Here is a 20,824-nt window from a genome sequence, read left to right on the forward strand (position 1 = left end):
CGAGATGAGCGTGAACTATCAGAAGGTTCCAGTGAAAATGTGGTTTAATTTAGCTGAAAAGGTTTAGGCTAACTAGGACAACTAAACGACCACAGAACACTAATTATATCGAAAATCTTTGACATTCCACATCAAGATCATTAATCTTAGTGATTATCCACAGGCACTTGTTAAAGAGCTAGGTTGACCAGCTCTTTCAGCAAATTAATGATCATTGCAGCAGATACTGTGTGCAAGCTCAAAATAAGATGCTTAAAAATCTAACTTATGTGCACCTACATCAAATGACAAAGCGAAGCCATAAGTCACATCAAATGTTTGATAGAACTCTCATGTCTAGGCAAGGCTCACTTGAACTCTCCTGAGTTTGAATAGCTCGAATAATTAGTCGAGTTCAGGCTTAGAAATACTTGAGTAATACATGTGCCTAATCGAGTGGCCGAATTACTAGGAAGTTATACCGTATGATAAGAATTTCAAAGTTCGAGCTCAAGTTTACTAATTAATTGGGTTGAGTTGAATTTAAAGCGTATTGGAAACTCAGTCACTTAGAGATGAAGCTTGAGAAACTAAAATTGGGTCTAAGTTCAATCAAAAGATAATCAAGTCTGCTGCATAAAATCATGTTGAACACTTTACGCCCTGAACTGACGCATAAAATCATGTTGAACACTTTACGCCCCTATAGGTTTGAGGATGAGGTCAATCAAATCGGTACTCTAGGGCCCTATTTGGCATGTGATCAAAATCCTAGATTTGAATGATGCCATTTAAGTAAGTCTTCAAACATTGTTCAAAAAAGAGCTTATTTCAATCGGACCGTCATCAAAGAAAGGTCTCACTGAAGCCCTTCTTAACTGGCACGATCTATGATCCTAGACTTAAACCGAAAGATGTTGCAACGTTTCATCACTCACAACAAAAATTGAACAGCATTCTAGCAATTTGTAGGACAAGCTCCAGTTTAATGCTTTCACAAGATCTGAATGGAGGGCAGACAAATGAAAGCAGCAGGAATAATCCAATACATCATTAAGGAAGAACAAAATCTATTAAACTAAGGACAAACCGAACAATCTATTGACAGATACACTTCTCATTTTCTATCTGATTTTCTGTAAAATGATGAAAAGGGTTCCTCCCTGGATTTATTAAAAAGCAAGGCCGGAAACATGCAATGCCCATAAGACTCAAAAGTGCTCGTGCTGAAAAGGTCAAACCCAGAAAACAAATGGTCAATTTTGACTTCCTATTTGGACCTTCAAAGGTACTACTTTTCATTGTCCTCAACATTCTGCTGCTCATAACGGCGCCTGAATTTTGCAATCTGCCCCAAGCTCTGAGCCATCTGACGTTTTGCTCGGAAATGGTAAACTTTGCCGGTATTGTGTATCTTTGTCATCATAACATTCATCAATCTCCCACTCTGGGTCACATATGATATCCATTGCATCTGAGGGTGTATTCCTTTCTTCATTTCTCACTTATCTGCAGAAGAATGCAGAAGAATATATAATAAGCAGAAGTAAACACAAAATAAAACCAAACGATTCACATGGGGGACACCATTCTCCATAACTAATCATTAAAGAGGCAGTTCCTGTACGCAAGAGGTCATTTATAACTTATGAAAAACTAACAATGCTGGCAAGGGTCGTCATATGTATGAAAACAATGAGTTTCAGCCCTGAATGTTGCTGGGAGAAGTCATTGGCCTAAAGCAACTTTGAAAAAGTTAAATTATTGGCAGACAAAAGCTACTCTCCAATAAATAGAGTGACCTAGCTTCATATAAGAGGAGCCAGGGATTAGGGGTGATCAGTTCCAGGGTCGTCGCCCACCCTAGACCTGGGACCACCCTGGTCCTGGGAACCCCCACTAAGGACTAGTTCCACAAAATGGGAACCAAGATCCACCCGTAGGTTCCATGGACCCGGCCAGAAATTCCTGGGCAGGTCCATGGAACTGGTCATCAGAAAATCCAAGTGCCTGAACACCATGGCTATAATTTTAAAAAGGAAGAATCAAACCAAGCACACAACAGACACAGCAAAGAAGGCAGCTCAATCATATCTCTTGAACACCCAATTCATCAAAAAAGAAGTGAAAGTGGGGAAAAAGAAATCTCCACACACCTATCAATCATTGAGGCCAACTCTACCTAACACAGAAGCAACATTACCGTGAGATCAAACAATCATGATTCAGACAGCAATCAAAACCTGTGCAAGAAGAGGGAGGACGAGGCTGTTCAATCCTAAAAATGGAGTCTTTCATGTTCCTTTGATTCAGAGATAAAAGAGAACCCATGCTCAGTGGAAGGGGCAATTTGAAGATGATTTTAGGAGGACCTATAGTTGCGACTGCGAGAGTGAGAAAGGGAGCAACAAGGCCGAAGGCATGAGACTTGAGAGCGAGTGACAAGGATGGAGGCCCAAGAGCGAGATTGAGACAGGGAGCAAAAGGCTGGAGGCCATCGAGAGCAAGAGTGAGAGAGGCAGGCGAGGCCGCTTGAAATGAGGCAACAGGCAGAGCAAGAGGTAGGAAACTAGGAAAGGAAGTAGAAATTAGGGTTTCCAATTCCATTTCAAAACATGAAATTAAAAAAGAAAAAGATATAACTACCAGTCCAATCCGGTTCAGGTCGTCTGAGTAGGCGGTTCCACACTGGAACTGGAAACCAGACCAGTACTCACAGGTTCCAATTGGACTTACAGTTCCACATTGGAACTGGATTGGACCCCATGCAAACCGCCCATAATCAGCCGGTTCAGTCCAGTTTAGGTGTTCCAGGTGGTTCCCGGTTCTTTTGCACTTTTCTACTAGATATACTCCAACAGTATTTGCAAAAGACTGATCCAAGAAAATTCGTCAACCGATGAACTCATATTTTCCTTAAAACAAGAAGGAAGAAGGCAGTTTCACTATGAATTCTGTTCACAAAGAACCTTCGGAAGAAAACTCCAAAAAACCAGATCATCAGAATAATCAAAAGAAAATGTTACCCACTTCGTATTGAAAGAACCCATGAAATTACCGAAAATCTACATTTCACCAACACAAAAAAGAGCACCTCAATCCTTGGCATATGATATCTGCCTCGGGCATGTTACCCGTAGAGATTCAACAATCAATCTAGACGGTAGAGCACCAGAGAGCTCATCAAAATTTTCCATGAAACAAGAACAAGAAAACAAGATTCCCACACTTTCATTTAGGGGTGCTCGGTTGCCGGGCGGGCCAATATACTCACAGTTTCACTCAGGCATTTTGACGAACACATGGTGCTCAATTCAAACGCGGAACACAGGGTCCCCATTTATGCTCCGATTCCGATCCAAACAAACCTCAGCGACACCAACATGTATGTAAACTACGAACAGGATGCATAATCACGCTCGACCGTCACTTAAACATCAGCCTCGAACGTCACGTTTTGAATTCACCGGAACAGCAAGGAGGTTCGCACCTTCGACGCGCAGTCTCTGGCCACGAGCGAGGAGAGGACCGGATCGGGCAGGAGATAAATGACCTCAGAAGCTTTTAACTGCGGCGGCCGGTGGCCGGCGGAGAGGCTTCGGCCGGAGAGGGAGAAGAGCGACGGAGCGTGAGTCGAGGGAGAGAGTAGAAATGTGACGATTGGCCGGGCTGAGGGTTTGGGTTCGACACATTAGAGAGCTTTTTAGTTTTAACATATTTTATAATAAATGAAAATAAAAATATCGGTTCGTCCGGTCCGATCCGGGTGACCAGTTCTGCACATGAAATTGGAAATTAGACCATAAAATCACTAGTGGAACTAGAAATTGAACCGATGTCCACTAGAACCTTTCACAATCGGCTGGTCTGGACGGTTTCTTTTGCTCACTCTTACTTTTGTTTTGATTTTTTTCTAATGACTACGATTATATCTAATAATTTTAAAGACCAGCAACATATATGTCAAAAGATTGCCTAATGCAACAATTTATAGAAGAAGTTCACACATAAACGAGAGAAAAACCAATTTACATCAGCCAAACCAAAGGATATGTGGGCAGATCTTTACAATATGGAATCATGCGATGGATCAATGTCAATAAAGTACTAATTTAAGTATATCCACAAGATCGACCAAAAAAAAAGAAAAAGTATATCCACAAGAAAAAGAAAATCGTACTAGGGCACCATAACGCCAACGTTCCAAAACAGTAATGAAAAGAAAGAGACTTCAATTCCTACATTCATAATGCCATTACTTCCCGTTTAACATATATTAGATCATTATTGTACACAAAAAAAAAAAAAATGCAGTTGGTGTTGAGAATATATCTCGAATTCGAGCCTGAAACTAAACCCATCCCAGTTGATTTCTTAATTTGGGTAACTTTCCCAGCTTCTTACTTTGGATGCAACAATTATTCATATACATGAGCTGGAACCTACGCCGGAGCAACAGAGGAAGATTGTCAGGATTTTCTATTCGAGTTTTCTGTACTTTGTGAGAGATTGTAAAATAAACCTTTTTTGGGTTTAGTTTTAGGTGTGATCAGGGGGTAAGAAATACTCGAGCGATGGAGCCATTGTAAAATCTATACTCCCGGCTCTCCCCATAGAGCAATATCAATAAACGGACCAAAATACATAGGTCTCTGATGTACGTATCATTCCTTATGTTATTTATTTCACAACATTGTATGATAATACTACTTTTGCTACTTAGAACTTGCTTTTCTGCACAGTACTTTACTTCCCGAACATTTCGTGGTTTAATTATCACCAGGATATTGCACTTTCCTAATTATAATATTTCTATATTACCTACAGCAAAAACATAATTGCTGTGAAGACATTCACAACACACTCGTCAAAACAAATGCACGGGCCAAGTATCTAGTTATAGATAATTTGTATGATTCAATAAAGTCTACATGATTGAGAATTAAAAATGAAAGCAATATAATTTAACAACCCACTTAACTTTATATTATAATTAGTTAAGTCAAAACCTGTCAATGGGCACGTTTGGTTGAGCTTTGTAAATGAACCTTGAGGAAATGCAAATGCCTTTGACCTAAAGTCATTTGAAAAAGTGTAAATTGCGTTTGATAAAAAAATCATTTACTACTTCTATCCTAAATAGTGTTTGGCTGGGTCTAATTTTTATTTTTAAAAAAAAATATCAGAACCCTCCAACAAAGGGCTAAGGTAGTTAGTGAGCCAAATCTAACACTAGCAACCATCACTCAAAGGTTGTGAGACCGCTAGCAAGGATTGCGCGACCCTAGGTGTCACTGCCCAAGTGATCGGCCTAGGTCGCGCAACCCTAGGCAATCATCAAACGACTTCGCTAACCCCTCGCTAGCCTCTTACCAACCCTTCAATGGCCTAATTTAGCCTCGTCGGTTGCCCTTTCTCAAAAAAGATGAGCAGTAATAAGGGAACAAAATCAAAAAATTAAAGAATTAATGAGGATAGTTTTGAAATAAATAAAAAATAATTTCAATATTTGGTCAATTGCTAAAAGCCCAATGATAATTCCTATTAGCTAAGAATGTTTAAAAAACCTATGTTGGCCCAGCCTAATCATAAAATTAGTATATGTTGGGGTCGAGCCTTTGTAGGTGTTTGTATTGTTTTGGTTCAGGTTAGGTCGGCCGGGCCAACGCGAATTCTTTTCTCTCCAGGCATGCGCAACGAGGACAAAACACCTAGCTAAATGGTGCCAACACCAGCTCGACCCATTCTCTTAGGTTATATGATATTCGATATGATATTCGAGTATCAAATTGGGTTGAGTCGAATCAAGCATGTCCTGCAGGATTTCAGGTCAAGTCAGGTCAAGTCGGGTATTATAAAAACCCAACCCTTTGACACCCCTACTTGAGCTTTTAACTTTCCCAAGGTCAAATTAAGACCAACATTTGACCGAAAGCTCTTTGAAAAAACTTGCCAAAACACCCCTAAAAAGTAGTCGTCTTCTTCAGGCTAGAGGGAGAGGAAGAAGACTAGCAGTTATTTGAAGGGGATAAACATCGATCTGAACTAAAAATATTGGCTAAGACTTAAAAGAGTATCATGCTCTCAAGAGTAACCTGATGGTATACCTGAGAAGCGTACCAATACAGTAATATACAGCAACAGAATTTAGGTGAACACAGACGACACATTTCACATAGACACTACACGACGCACCGACGCTAGAGCAACGAAACCAAGTTCGCTTATTCTGCAGTTGCTGGCAATGCCATAGCAACTGGAAATTCCACACACACACACACACAGAGTCCCACAATGCAAATACTGAAAGGATCACAAATACTGAAAGGATCGCTTCTCACTGCAGAACCAGGCAATCCTTCTTCCCGCGCACCATATTGGGGCAGGGGGCGGCAAAGTCCGCCAGAGGTTCAGCATTGGGCTCGTCAAGCGAGCTTGGAGCAACGTCCTCAATGCTGCAAGAGATTGCTTCAAAGATCAGGTCGCTCACTTCACGGAACCTCTCCTCAGATAGGGAAACCTCCGCTAGGAGCCTCCATGCATTCTCCTCAGATGCCTCCTCATAGTCTTTCTTCCTCTTCAGGACCATATGCCCACTGATTTCCCACACTGCCGGGTTCACTTGCGTGTCCAGAACCTCCGCATCGACTTCTCCAAGAGCTTGCTTCTCCGCATAGCACTGATCGTTACACCAACACATTAGTCAGGATCTTTCAGGGAGTTTATTCATTAAGTCTTCAAAATATTGAGAAATAAAGATTGTCAATCACCTGTGGGAAGAGGAAAATGCGCTTTCCACAATCAGATATGAGGACGTTGTAAGGTATATTGTTGTCTTGAAGGCAGATGCATGAGTCCGAAACTGCATTGGCCAAGTCTTGAATGGTATTTCCACCTTCATAAACAAGACCTCTGACTGGATAATTGACAAGTTCAGATACATTCACCCCACTGTCCAGGGCTGTTATGTTTCGAGTGGAAGCCTTCTCAACAGGGAAGGGCACAGCCAAATAGTATGCCTGTTCAATATTGATAACCAAGTTACATCTTTTATCGTACTGAAGTTTACAAGTCAATATTCATCAAAGCCAACAAATTATAAATACAAATCGATGGAGTAGGCACCTGGAAATGCAGGTGATTGATGGTGGCAAATGCCCCCAGGCTGTTGTAACCTAGTCGGAAATAAGGGTTTCCAGCTTCTGAAGCCATGTATAGAGCAAGCAAAAAGCTTGCACGATCAATCCTTTGTGGCAGGCACTCCAGGACGCGAGGGATCAACAGCACATGGCCATATTCAATAGGACTGACCTGCAAAAATACAGAAGAAGAAGGATCAGCCAAAAAGCTTCCTAAAAGATATTAAAAGCAAGACGATCATTTAGTTTCAAGTAGACAAACACATACATTGATGGCAACAACACTGGGGGAACTCTCAACATCAATTGGAGCATTGGGAAAGAACTGAGCTTCACCATCCTCGCTTGCTTCAAACTGAAAGAGCACCTCTTCCTGACCAACTTTGGTGAAGTTGAATTTGCTTCCATCGAAAGGCTGGAGCACCTTATCAACACGGAACTCAGTTGGTCGCTTCTTGAGATGGCGTCCTTCATTCAGCTGAGCAATGAAGCCACACTCACCAGGAATCACCTACACCAAAATCATCACACTAAACATCACGCCAGAGCCCCAAATCCCCATAAGCAACCAAACTGCCTTTTTCTAAACCTGAAACAAACCCAAAAGCTTGGGACAGCTACAAGATAAGATTATGGAGCCAAGGAAGAGACCTTAGTTTCACAGGCAGTGACATCATAGCGAAACAGACCCCTCTGCATCCGATCCTCCCACTGCAAATCAAGAGAACAAGCATCTTAACACGTATCGAGCAACTTGAGCTGGACACATATAACAGAATTACAACTACAGAACTTGCCGAATTTCCCTTTTCGAGTTCGTCTTATTCTTAGTCGGTCACAAATTTACCTCTCCAAGCAGAAGAGAGTCGAGAAAAGCGACGGGAGGCTCCCTCTCCACATGCCCAAGCAAAGCCCTGTCGCCTGGGACTTCCTTCTCCTTCTTGAAAGCGTATAAAGGGAATTTCGCTCCTATTATCCATCCCAAAACCAAGGTAGACAACAGCTCAATTACGCAACCCAGAAGACGCACGGATGAAATTCACAAAAATCACATAAATTGCCAACCCACGAAACAGAAAATTCAGCCAAAAAAAAATTCTTACCTTGAACGCAGCACTTGTTGAGACAATTGCGGCCACAACCCCCGACGCGCCCGCCTTCAACCTCCTCCTTCTGGTAATTCGAGACGACGGTCGGAACCCTCTTAATCTTGAGCATCATCTTCCCTCCCCGGTTTTTTAGGTACGAGGAAAAAAACACAAAAAACGAGATCTAAAAAAAAAAAGAACAGCGACTTGCTCGTTACACGCGGCGGAATACGTCGTAGCTAGGACGAAAACGAAGACTCCTATAGGAAAGAATAATCTAGCAGTAGAGGAGGGAGGAGGGACCGCCGCCGGCGAGGAAGAGGAGGTCGGAGGGGCTGCCGCCTTCGGAGGGGAGGGCGCCTCGTCCGCCGTGCGGCGAAGGGTTGCCGACGCAGGAGGCGGCGATCAGGCAACCCTTGCGGCGTCGAACGGAGCGGGCATGGATGAGTGGCCGGGCTACGCCGTGTATAGCCGTGATGTCCTCAACTCGTCTGCCCCGGGTTTTACCCCCCGACAAACACAACACTCGCCGCGATTTCCTTCGACCGACCGACCGACCGACCGAACAATCGAGAAGCTTGGGTTCGGATTTTCCTAGGATTTGAAGCGGGCGATGGCGGAGGTAAAAGGAGAGATTTTTTTCGCAGGCGATGCGAGCGACGATGGATGTTTGATTGGCTGGGTGGAGGAGAAGGTTGGTTGGCTCGCTTTTATAGATAAAAGAAGAGAGATTGACTCGAGGACGACCGGCGGGAGCAAAAACGGGTCGAACCGACCCGACCCGGACTGTAGAAGGGGGACAATGATTGTCTGATTTTTTTTTTGAGGAGGACCGAAATGTCCGAAGCGCAGGGAGGTTCGGCTTCGGGTTCGGCCGAAGCGACCGGATTTGTTGGCGGGCCACTGGAGATGGACCACTGGAGGTTCGGATATGCGGTCCGGACGGGGAAAACGCCACGGCTCTCTTCCATTTTTATTATTTATTATTATTATTTTTTTCTTATTTTTTTAAATTTGGTTGATGTTCTCTATTTTTAGTCAGCGGAATTTTTCCACGTCATCCTCGCCCCCGCCGCGATTAGGCGGCTAATGTACCGTGATGAGACCACGTTCACGCGCTCGTGGGCGCACATTATATTTTACTAATTGTGCATTGATTTCGTGGCGCCTACTTTTGGACACATGATTTTCATGTCCTTTTCTATGCCTCCTCGCATATTCCTCCTTTCCTGGCAAATCATATTGTTAAAGGGATATTTAGAATATTCTATGATTTTATGATTATGTATATTCTCATTGATACCCATTTGCAAGATATGGCTTTTACCTCCCTGGGCTTATTCCTTCGTGGGTACGCTTTTGGGAAAGCAAAGAAATTTTATTTGAAACCTATAAATAAGCACATGAATTATTTATTAGTCAATGAACAAAATATAATTTCTCTGCAAAAAATCCTCCCCAATTATATTTCATGTTTAGACTCAATTAAACATGAGGAAAAATATTAGAATATTATATAATAAATCACATCTTTATTTAACATCTTAAACTTTTTAAAAAAATTGATGGTAATCTTATCAAATCTCACATAATATCATAGCCGAAAGCCCAAAATACGAATCTTTCCAAGTCCCATTTATCTTCCAAATTAAATTTCTAAATACTAGATTAAGCGTGAAAGGGAGTGTTAGAATAATTAAATATTAAATCACAAATCACATTAAATATTAAGCCACACATTTATTTAATAGTTTAAGCATTTATAACACATGTCATCATTCTAAACATGATTAGAATCATGATTAGTTTGGTTCAACTTAGAAAATAGGTTTTGTGTGTCGTGCAAATCCTAAAAATAAAGCCCTTCAAAGAAATATGAATTGCATTTGGTAAAAGCTATTTGTAAAGTGACTTTGAATTCAAGTAATGTTTGGCAAAAAAGAAATTTATAAGGAGTTTTGGCTGCATTTTTTTATTAAAAAATTACTCAAATCCTTTGCTGGAGCTCAAGCTGCTGTTGAACCAAATTTGGTGTCAATGGTCATTGGCTCAGGTCCCTCAAGGTCGAGCAACCCCTGGTAAGAGTCATGTGACCCGAGCAACCCCTCTTGACCACCCTCGTGCAAAGATGTGCAGTGACAAGGAGGGCAAAATCGGAAAACTAATGAATAGGTAACGACAATTTTTGAAAGAAAAAGATTACTTAATCCTAGTTTCAACCTTCCCAAGGATAGAATTTGGCCGAAAGCTACTTGGAAAGTCTTGCTGAACATGTTAATATTTTCCTAAGGGGCTTTTGACTTAAGGAATCTTTGAAGTTGAAAGCCCCTTAGGCAAATTGAATCAAACATGGCGTTAATTGTCAAACTATCTTTTTAGTAGCTAAACACCTGAAAAAATCTTTTGAAAGTTGAAATTAACAAAAGGTGGTTGGAAAAAAATTAGACAAAATGCCGACTTCAAAAATCCCAAATTTCAAGAGATGGTACGATCCCGAAAGGAAATGGAAAAGAATAGAAAATAAGCCACATTTAAAACATTATCATAAAAGAGAAATTATTAACGAAACCATGGTTGGTTTCTAGATGTCGTATCTAGTTGAAAATGGACTAGCAAATATAATAAGGTGAATTATTAACTTAAAAGAGGCGTGGAACTATGACGAGGAAAGGGGAGTGCGTCTTCCCTAAGGCAGCATGGTCCATCCCTTTTGCCACAACCACCTGGCCCAACGATGTTGAAATTTGTCAATTAAGAAAGACGATGAGTGGGAACGCAAGACCGCGATACCATCCTTGACGATGGATTTATGTGTCCGGTTCGATTGTTGTCTTATCAAGAGTAGAGGCCCCGCAGATGTGTCCAAAAGCCGACGAAGAGAAAATAGTGACTTTGCGGTCAATCGATTGTTTTTCTCACCCTCTGATTCTTTGGAATTTTGTATCTATGCTGTTACGCGTGCATCATCACTTTTTTCTCCAGGTTAAAACAAGACACGTGTCGTGTTTTTATTTTATTTTCACACACAATATTGACTAAGGAGACTGCAAACCTTTCAATGCTCAAGAATGGGTCGTTTCGCTAAAAAACATTGATGATAAAAGAAAAATATATTTTTTTATGAAACTCATTTTTAAGAAAAATAGTTAGTTTTTATTTATATAGTAATTTTGAAAAATTGATTTTCTTATTGTCAAGAAGAGAAATTATATTTCTCTAATTTAAACTTACTATTTTTGGTTTATGTAAAATATTTTCTTTATATCGACTATTGCACCATCTCTAAATATTGAAAGGTCAAAAAATGATTTTTTGAAATCAGTTTTTTCTCAAATAAACAAACCCCAAATTTGAGTTTGGTCCAATCCATTTAAGAGAATAGCATGTGCAATTAAACTCTTGAACTTTAAATTCATCAATCACGATTTTGGTGAGTGGAGGTTATTGCATCCATATATACCTTGTCAAAAATATATAACATGGAAACCAAACAATGCCGTTCCTAAGTCCGGACAAGATATAAGCTTCAATGCCAACACTAACAAAAGATTAGATGTAACGATCAAGACAGGCGTACGCAATTATTCCGTGAATGCGAAGTCAAGTCACACGAGAGTAAACTCGCCCATTGCTCGACGAAGCTTCTTGCCGTCCCGCTCTCCCGGTCACCTCCAAGCCCGGCGAAGCTTCTTGTAACGTGCCCAAGGAAGGAAGTCGCTGCAAATTTTTTTGGAAGTTGGCAAATGTTTTGGCGAGAAGTGGAGAGGAAGGAAGCTGAAAATTCTTCGCAAGAGTCCAGGCGAGGAAGTTTCGGGCCGGGGGAGGGTCCGAGCCCGGGCCACGCAAACCCGGTCGTACGCCAGCCGGGTCTCGTCGCGGTGGTGGTGGTGGTGGTGGTGGTGGGGGCCCCACTTATCTCCAATTGCTGATTGGAACTTTCTCGTGATATGGGGCCATCGCGTTTCACGCGAGTTGCCCCCCGCGGCACTGTTTTCCACCACGTGCTCCGCGCTCAAAACACGTGGGGCCCCAGCATTTTCCCTTACCCAAAAGAAATTAATAATAATAAATTGAGGAAACGGCCAGGACAAATCGATTTGCAAAGATCACGCAACAGATAATCCCAGATATAATTTAGAATTAAAAATCGATTCAATTAACGGCGGGGTGAATTATGGCGAATTTTACTAGAAAGTATCGTTGTGATTTGATCTAAGTAACAAAGTAAAGAGCGCCATAAATTCCCGTCTATAATATTTCTTTATCGAGTGTGTTCGACGGTTTTTTTCTCAAAGCGCTATTCAACGTCATCCGGCATAAATTAATTGATCGGACTGGGCAGCTATCAAAAGTTGAAGATATCAACATTTCACAGGGCAAATAATTTGATGAAGTGGGATTTAACAACTAATAAAGCGAGAGACCAAGAAGAAACTTGCCACACAGAGCGACCGGATTCGGAATCTCATAGGGGCATGCTTCTCTCCGAGTGCTGTCATGATTGACTCTTTTTAAAATTTTGAATACGTCAACGTAAACCAATTCTTGATTATTTTTAGCGCCAAGATGTTCTTCCCCACCATCTTGGGTTGTTGAGATTTTCCACATGCCAAGTATATCATGTTGTAGATAGGTAATTTTCCTAAATTATAACTATATTGAGATAGGGTCTGAGATTTTAGTATCCTGTGTAGATACCCTAAGGCTACGTTTGGTCGCCAGGATTTATAATCGGGATAGGATTGGATAGGATAGGATATAAAATCCAGGATTTTTTTATATCATGTCTAGTGTTTGGTGAATCGCAAAGTATTAAAGTCGGATATGTTCACATCATATATATATATATATATATATATATATATATATATATATATATATATATATATATATATATATATCATTATAAATGAACCTAAATCTTCATAAATGAAGACGGTGAAAATATCTCGTAACACTATTCCTTAATTTATTTATTATTTATTATTTATTATATTTTTCCTTTTTTTTTATATTATTTTCATTATTATTTCTTTTTCCCTTTCATCATTTTTAAAAAAAATTATCAAATAGTAAACTGTACTAAAATATTTAAAATACAAAAATACCTAAAATATATAATAAATATAAATATTTAATTTATAGATTGAATGTTTATTATAAAATAGAATTAAAATTGAATATATAAATTAAAATAAGACTAATTAAAAATATATTTTTATTTTTATTTTCTTAAATTAGAATTCAAATATTATTTATATTGAAATATAATTTCAATTTTGTTAATTTAATAAGTTTTTATTCAAGAAAATAATTAGAAATCCTATCCACCTTTATCCCACCTCCCCCATGGGATAATTTTATCCTGTCTATATCCCCCTTATATCCGACTTTATCCTATCCCGAGTGAGCACCAAACATAGGATATGATATAATTTATCCTATCCTGAATTTTATCCCGACTGCCAAACGCAGCCTAAGACTCGAACAAGAGTCTATTGAGATCATGGCTTGGGACTTCAATGCCGTGTCCAAGTCCATCTGTGCTCAAGCTTGGGCGCTTGAGATTCGAGCATAGGCACTGAGGTCTCGAGCTTGAGCACCAAGGACCCAAGAACGAGGACTAGGGTCCTAGGCTCAACCTCAATGGACTTGGGCTTGGGCATCGAGAACCCAAGCTTGATTGTTGGGGACTCATGCACATGTACTAACATCTCAAGACTAGTCTCGATGGACCAAGGCTCTAGTAACAGGGACCCAAGCTTGAGTGCTAGGTCCCTAGCTTGGCCTCTATAGACATGGGCCTAGGCTAGGGCATTAGGGTTTTGCACTTAGCTTTTGCGGAATAAGGCTTGAATGGTGGGGATTTACGTATGGGCCCATGCCAAATTCTCGACACCTGAGTCAAGGTCTATGAGGTCGGATCTGGGATCATAATGCTCATGCTTGGGTCCTTGGCAAGCCGTACGCATGTTACTAGCTCAAATAGTATAGGTATATTTATGAACTAAATAAAAAAAAAATATTATCATTTTTCTAAAAAATATTTTCTAGAAATGTACCATTTTCTGTAAAATAAACTTATGCCTAGCTTTCTTTCCACCCTTTTTTTCTAATGTTTTTCACAACTTCTTCTCGAATTCCCCCAGCAAATCAATCCATCGCGAATTTAACGCTGCACTTCTTAAAAATCTACATCTGTCGGAGAACCCATACTTCCAGGTAAGCTTCGAATCAAGTCCAGATCTTTCATTGATTAAGAAATAAGCCATCTGAACGTGACAAAATAAATGCAGCCCATGTGAGTTTAGGTATAATTTTGTTTATTATCATTCTAATGATAAGACCAGTTAGGTATATATCCATCATTTAATAAAACCAACATTTTCCTAATTGTATAGCAGTCTCTCTTAGAATAAGTTTCGCAATACATCTAATTATCCTTTTGATGGTTAGCTTGATTCTCCAATTATGGGTGAGAGGCCAACGTCAGCTGATGAAACGTCTAGGAACCTTCCTCTCTTGCGTACTTCTGCCTAAGAAATAATCGTGGTCCACAGCATTGTGATCCAATTTTATGGTCGGGCCCAACAAATTAAAAGACAATCTCACGTGGGAAAACCTTAAAAATGTAAATGTTCTTATTGATGAACTTTTCCAAAGGAAGGTGCATATTCGGTATGCTAATTATAAAGATAAGCAATCGCTGAGACAAGTTTCTCGATTAACAATGAAAATAATGAATCTTATACCGACATTTCATAGTTCTTAAATATAATTTACACACCTTTGTTAATAAACAAAAGAGGTGAGCAAGTGATAATACCTCAGAAGTTTTGGGTTTCTATGTGCTTATTAATGTGTATACGTTCACGAGTAGTAACTAATAAGGGGTAGATGACTGCTCAGCCCCATGTTGTGGACATCTTGTATATATATGTTTTGCAAACTCTTGTAAGCTTCTCGCCAGCAATGCTTACCTCTGTACATATCATATTTACAGGAGACTTAAAGTACAGGCTCTTGATTAAACAAGTTTGTTTCGTTGCTAATGGGCTGCTGTGTCCAAGCCCATTGGGCTCAAGTATCAAGTCGGCCCAGAGCTCGTTTTTGTGAATTGTTTGTTACCGTGGGCCAAGTCAAGCTGTATGAAATATGAGTATGATCCTAGACCTCCTTAAATAGAATTTAGTAAATTATGGGTATGTTTGATAACACTTATGTTCCGGAGAATAATTTCTTTTAAAAAATAGTCTTTTTATATTTCTATTCCCCGGAACAATTTCTCAATAAAAAAACGCGTTTAATAACTATAGAAAATTTATATTCTCGGAATGAGAAAAGAATAAGATGTGTTTGATAAGATTTAATATAGAATTTCTTTTAATTTATTTCTTATTCTTTCTCATCATCGTCGACTGCTACCATCGCTAACGGTTGGCGACGGTGGAAGCGTCAATAGTCATCGACGGTGGGTGGTGGCTGGCAGCGGTGACAATGGGTGGCGAGCGGCCAATAGCAGCATCGATGGTCATTGGCGGTGGGCCGTGGCGGGCAATGGTGGGAGGTGGTCGACCGATGGGTGACGAGCAGTGGTCAGCGCGGCGATCTGCCGATGAGGGCGGGTGGCGGCGGCGGGCGAGCCAGGGCGGGGGCGGGGCGGTGGCGAGGGCAAAGAAGGAAGAAGAAAAGAAAAAAAAAAACTTATTTCTAAAAATTGTTCTTGAAAACAAGAAGTTAATTTTTTTTTTTTTACTTTTTATTTCTATTCCAAATCCATTCCCCAACCACTTTTTTTTATTCAAAAGGAATAGAAAAATTAATTTACATTATCAAACGGATTTTTATTCTTTTTTTGTTATGGAGAACAAAACAACATAAATTGAGAGGAATAGAAATGTTACCAAACATAATTTAGGATTGCAAAAAGAGGGAAATTGTCATGGACGATATTTGAACTTTGATCCAATGGGCAATGTCGCTCATAAACTTTTAATTTATTCAATATAGTCTTGGAATTATTGGTAAATGTTCAATTTACTTTCTCAATTATATGAAAATGTTTAATATTGCAATTCCATGAATTCAAGTTAGCAAAATTTGCTAATTCGGCTTTCGATCCAAGTTTAAAATGGTGAACTACAAAAATGTTACATGTGGATTATCCAAGTTAAAAACTCATCTCAATTCAAGATATAACAATCCACATCATTAAATTACGATGGCTTTGCCGATGCCCTAATTTTCTTTTTCCTTTTCTAAAGTATGTAGATAAAATGATGGATGACAACTTGTAATTTTTAATACTCCGACTTAGCATATGGTAATCCTTGGGCAACAAAGGACTACATTGAACATTTACCAATAGTCTGGGGATCACATTGAAAAAGAGCTTTTTTTTTTTTTTTTTTTGGTAAGGACGTTGAAAAAAAAAGTTAACATCACAAAAAACCCTAAATTAGTATATTTTTGACAAATTTACCCTAGACTGGTACACTTGTAATAAAATTTATCCTTTATTAGTTTCATTAAATTTTACTATAAAATTGTTGAGTTGAATAATGCATAACAGTTGACTAGTATACCAATTTGAGATTTTACTCTTTATTTGTCACAATTGTACCGTTTTGTGATTATTTTGTATTAATCTGATTTAATAGAGGGTATATTTGTCATAAATATTCAAATTTAGGGTTTTGGCAGTAAAAAAACGGTTTGAGATAAATTTATCATATGTGTACTAGTTTGAGATCTTTTATGGTCATTTGGAGTAAATTTATCATAAGTGTACTAGTTTGTAGTTTTTTGTGATAAAAAAAGTGTTTACTTTATAGGGGTAATCTAGTAGCAATACCGGTCTTGATGGTGATCTCTTTTTTTGGGGGTCCAAGCCGGTACTTTTCCCATCAACATGCCTTTTTTTTTTTGCATTGGGCTCTTTCATTAACTGATCGAAATTTCTGTTAGTCTGCCATCTTTTTTCTTACCAATAAGGAGATGGCTTACGCTCATCCAAATCGGCCTCAAAAAGTGATCAGAAAGAAAAGCCCTTCCTTCCAATCCAAGCCGATGAAGCCACCCCCACCTCCAGAAGAATAAAGCATAGACATTTCTACTATTGCTAGAATTTTCTCAAAGGTAACTATCTCGGTTTCATAATGAAATTGATATAGAAACTTCGAAAAGGTCTTTTCTTCATAATCTATATGGGAAGAGAATCAATCCTTGATTCTCTTCTTTCATGTGAACGGCTCTATCTTGTCTCGAAAGGTTTTTCGTGCTATACACCACGTTGAGAAAGACCAACCTCTTATTTTTATGTTTTAATTTAGGATAAAAAATTCCTTGTGTTTCAAAATGTATATCTACACGTGTCAAAACCCAAGGAACAATAGAGTCCATAGATATTTATTTTAGATTGGAATTGACGAACAACCAAAAACGATACTACTCTAGTTTTGGGAAAATTTATCACACGTGTAGCGGTCTAGGATTTTTCATTGTATTTACCCTTGCAAAAATTAAAAATCCAATGATAATATTGTATATTGAGCCAAAGTTTAAGATTAATTTATGTAATTTTTTCCTTGAAAGATAAAAAGCCATATATAAGTTTCGAAGTATTTCCATTCCAAAACAAGGTAATTGCGCATGTGATGAGTTCAGCATTGTGAGGAACACCATTTGGAATTGGTGGGGGCAGATAATTGATGAACATGCACGGATAAGGTAACAGGCAAAAGGCAATGGAATTAGATCAGCAGTTACAATCTTTATCAAATCAGCAACCTACTTCAATGAACCTATCTCAGCAACAGAGGATTAAAGCAGAACTTCAACAAGCATGGCAAAGGGAAGAGCAATATTGGGCAATGCGATCGAGGATAAACTGGTTACAATGGGGAGACCGTAATACTAAGTTCTTCCATGCTACCACTCTTCAAAGAAGGCAACGAAATCAGATTACTATATTGAAAGATGACAATCAGCAATGGGTTAGGGATCGTGAACATATCAAACATATGACTAACCTTTATTACTCACAGCTATACACCACTTCAGGATCTAGACCTTATGCACAGATCTTAGAACAATGTCCACAGCTGGTGGATGCAGAAATGAATGCAGGCCTTCTCGCTCACCCCACTCTTGAAGAGGTTCGCGCTGCTACTTTTCAACTAGGTGCTTCAAAGGCACCAGGACCCGATGGTTTGAACGGATTATTCTACCGATCGCATTGGGAAATTATTAAAGTGGACATTCACAGAGCAGTACATCAATTTTTTCAGAATGGCACATTACCCCCATCTCTAAACAGCACTGCTATAACCCTGATTCCCAAAACTCCTAACCCGGAAAGCTTGGATCAGTATCGCCCTATTAGCTTATGCAACTATGGCTATAAAATTTTCGCTAAAGTGCTTGCTAATCGATTGAAACCCTTGCTGCCTATTCTGATCACCGAGGAGCAGAGTGCCTTTGTTGCTGACAGACAAATTCAGGATAATGTTCTAGTTGTACAGGAAATCATTCACCAGCTCAAAACAAGGAAACGGAAACGTCATTTTAAAGCCATTCTAAAGGTAGATATGTAGAAAGCTTACGACTGTGTTGAGTGGGACTTTCTCCGAGATTATTTACTTCGCTTGGGATTTCATTCTCATTGGGTCCACCTAATAATGCAGTGTATCTCCACGCCATCCTTCTCTGTTAAGATGAATGGGGAGTTTTTACCGAGTTTCCAACCAACTCATGGGTTGAGGCAGGGAGATCCCTTATCCCCCTACTTGTTTATCATCATTGCAAATCTCTTATCCCTCCTCATAAGGAATGCTATGAATATGGGCTCTCTCAAAGGTATCAAGTTGAACCAAAGGTGTCCTACTCTCTCACATCTTTTTTTCGCCGACAATGCTGTGTTTTTTCTAGATGGTACCTTCTTGGAGTGTCAGAACCTTTCTAACATTTTAAACCAATATTGCTTGGCTTCAGGACAAACAATCAATCGTAACAAATCTGGAGTTTTCTTTAGTCCCTCTTGCCCTATTGACCTTCAGGAAAATTTAGCTGCTGAATTACGGGTACCGATTTTACAGCGTTGTGGGAAGTACCTAGGGATACCTACTGATTGGGGAAGATCTAAAAGAGATATGTTTTCTTGGCTGCTGAGTAGAGTTCAATCGAAACTAGAAGGATGGAAGGAGAAGCTAATATCTAAGGGAGGGAAAGAAGTTCTCTTAAAGGCGGTTATTCAATCTATCCCTCAGTATGCAATGTCCGTGTTTAAAATCCCTATATCCTTATGTAAAGTTATTGAGAAAAGAATGGCCAAATTCTGGTGGAGTAATGATACAAACAGATCCGGAGTACATTAGCGAGCCGGAAACATCTACTGAGAACCGAAAAGAACTTGGTGGATTGGGATTCGGGATTTAGTGAGTTTTAATCACGCCATGCTTGGTAAGCAAGCATGGCGTCTACCGAATCAGCCATCATCATTGTTGAGTAAGCTTTTTAGGGGATTATATTTCCATTCTTCCACTTTTTTAAAAGCAAACAAGGGTTCTCGCCCATCATGGGGCTGGCAAAGCTTATTATGTGGAAGGAATGCAATATCACCTCATGTTAGTTGGTCTGTTGGAGATGGAACAAGCATCAAGATAAGAGAAGACAGATGGCTTCCTATGGGAATTCTAAATGGACCTAAAGCCCCTGATGAACCTACACTAGTAGCTGATCTTATTGACCAAACTACCAGTTCATGGAAAATTGATTCATTATCCAGATTTTTCGATATGCCAATTATTCAACAGATCACAGACATTCAACTCAGACCTAACTTCACCACAGATACACTCATATGGACAGCAACCAAGCAAGGCATATTTTCGGTGAAATCTGCATATTATGTACTCACTCACACACAATCAGGTATCTCAACCTTAAATGCATCATCTTCACACCAAATTCCTACCTGGTTATGGCATTCTATCTGGAAAATGCCTGCTGCCCCCAAAATCCGAGTCTTCCTCTGGTCCATATGCAATAATGCCTTGGTGACGAGAGAAAACTTGTATCGACGACACATTTTAGATAGTCCTTGCTGTACAGTGTGTAAAGGAAACACTCCAGAAACTTTAGAGCACTTACTCTTACTCTGCTCGTGGACTCAACAGGTGTGGAATCATCCCGGATCCGGATTTCAATCCTTCCCATTAACATCCACCGTCCGGATTCATGGATCGCTTCTACGATTGGGACGGGGAAATCGATTACCTCGGCTGGCCTTTATTTCTCATCTTTTGTGGCAGATCTGGCGCGCTCGGAATGCCTTCGTCTTCCGAGGTACTTATCCCAAACCATCTCAAGTTGTAGAAGCAGCATTGACTGGTGCTCAAGCGGATCGATCATCTTCAGCCTCAAATCTGCATCAAAACAATTTCGTCTGGCGATCTCATCTATGGCGTCCTCCAGATCTTGGGGTATTGAAAGTCAATATAGATGGCTCATTTCATCAGGGCAGTAACAAAGGATCGATAGCTTGTATTAGTAGGGATCATCAAGGCCGGCTTACCGATGGGTTTTCCTTAGGGGTAGTGGCCGTCTCTGCTCTTCAGG

General features: G+C 39.7%; 2 protein-coding genes across 3 annotated transcripts; both read right to left on the bottom strand.

The window, feature by feature from the left end:
* Positions 1-924: 924 nt before the first annotated feature.
* On the bottom strand, positions 925-3,692 carry LOC104448197. Of its 2 annotated transcripts, none has more exons than XM_039315027.1 (2): positions 3,470-3,692; positions 925-1,488 (listed from the first exon to the last, which is right to left on the bottom strand). In XM_039315027.1, the coding sequence occupies exon 2, from the start codon at positions 1,475-1,477 to the stop codon at positions 1,271-1,273; it is 207 nt and encodes a 68-aa protein (XP_039170961.1). In that variant the 5' UTR covers positions 1,478-1,488; positions 3,470-3,692; the 3' UTR covers positions 925-1,270. The 2 variants fall into 2 exon arrangements, with proteins under 2 accessions (XP_039170961.1, XP_010060289.2); XM_010061987.3 differs by lacking the exon at positions 3,470-3,692 and adding an exon at positions 3,254-3,442.
* A 2,328-nt stretch (positions 3,693-6,020) lies between these two features.
* Positions 6,021-8,906, bottom strand: LOC104448198 (GDP-L-galactose phosphorylase 2). The gene is made up of 7 exons (XM_010061988.3): positions 8,222-8,906; positions 7,966-8,087; positions 7,770-7,829; positions 7,387-7,629; positions 7,105-7,290; positions 6,750-6,998; positions 6,021-6,658 (listed from the first exon to the last, which is right to left on the bottom strand). The coding sequence occupies exons 1-7, from the start codon at positions 8,337-8,339 to the stop codon at positions 6,317-6,319; spliced, it is 1,320 nt and encodes a 439-aa protein (XP_010060290.2). The 5' UTR covers positions 8,340-8,906; the 3' UTR covers positions 6,021-6,316.
* Positions 8,907-20,824: the final 11,918 nt, after the last annotated feature.

This window comes from Eucalyptus grandis, chromosome 6, assembly GCF_016545825.1.
Source record: "Eucalyptus grandis isolate ANBG69807.140 chromosome 6, ASM1654582v1, whole genome shotgun sequence".
NCBI classification, from domain to species: Eukaryota; Viridiplantae; Streptophyta; class Magnoliopsida; order Myrtales; family Myrtaceae; genus Eucalyptus; species Eucalyptus grandis.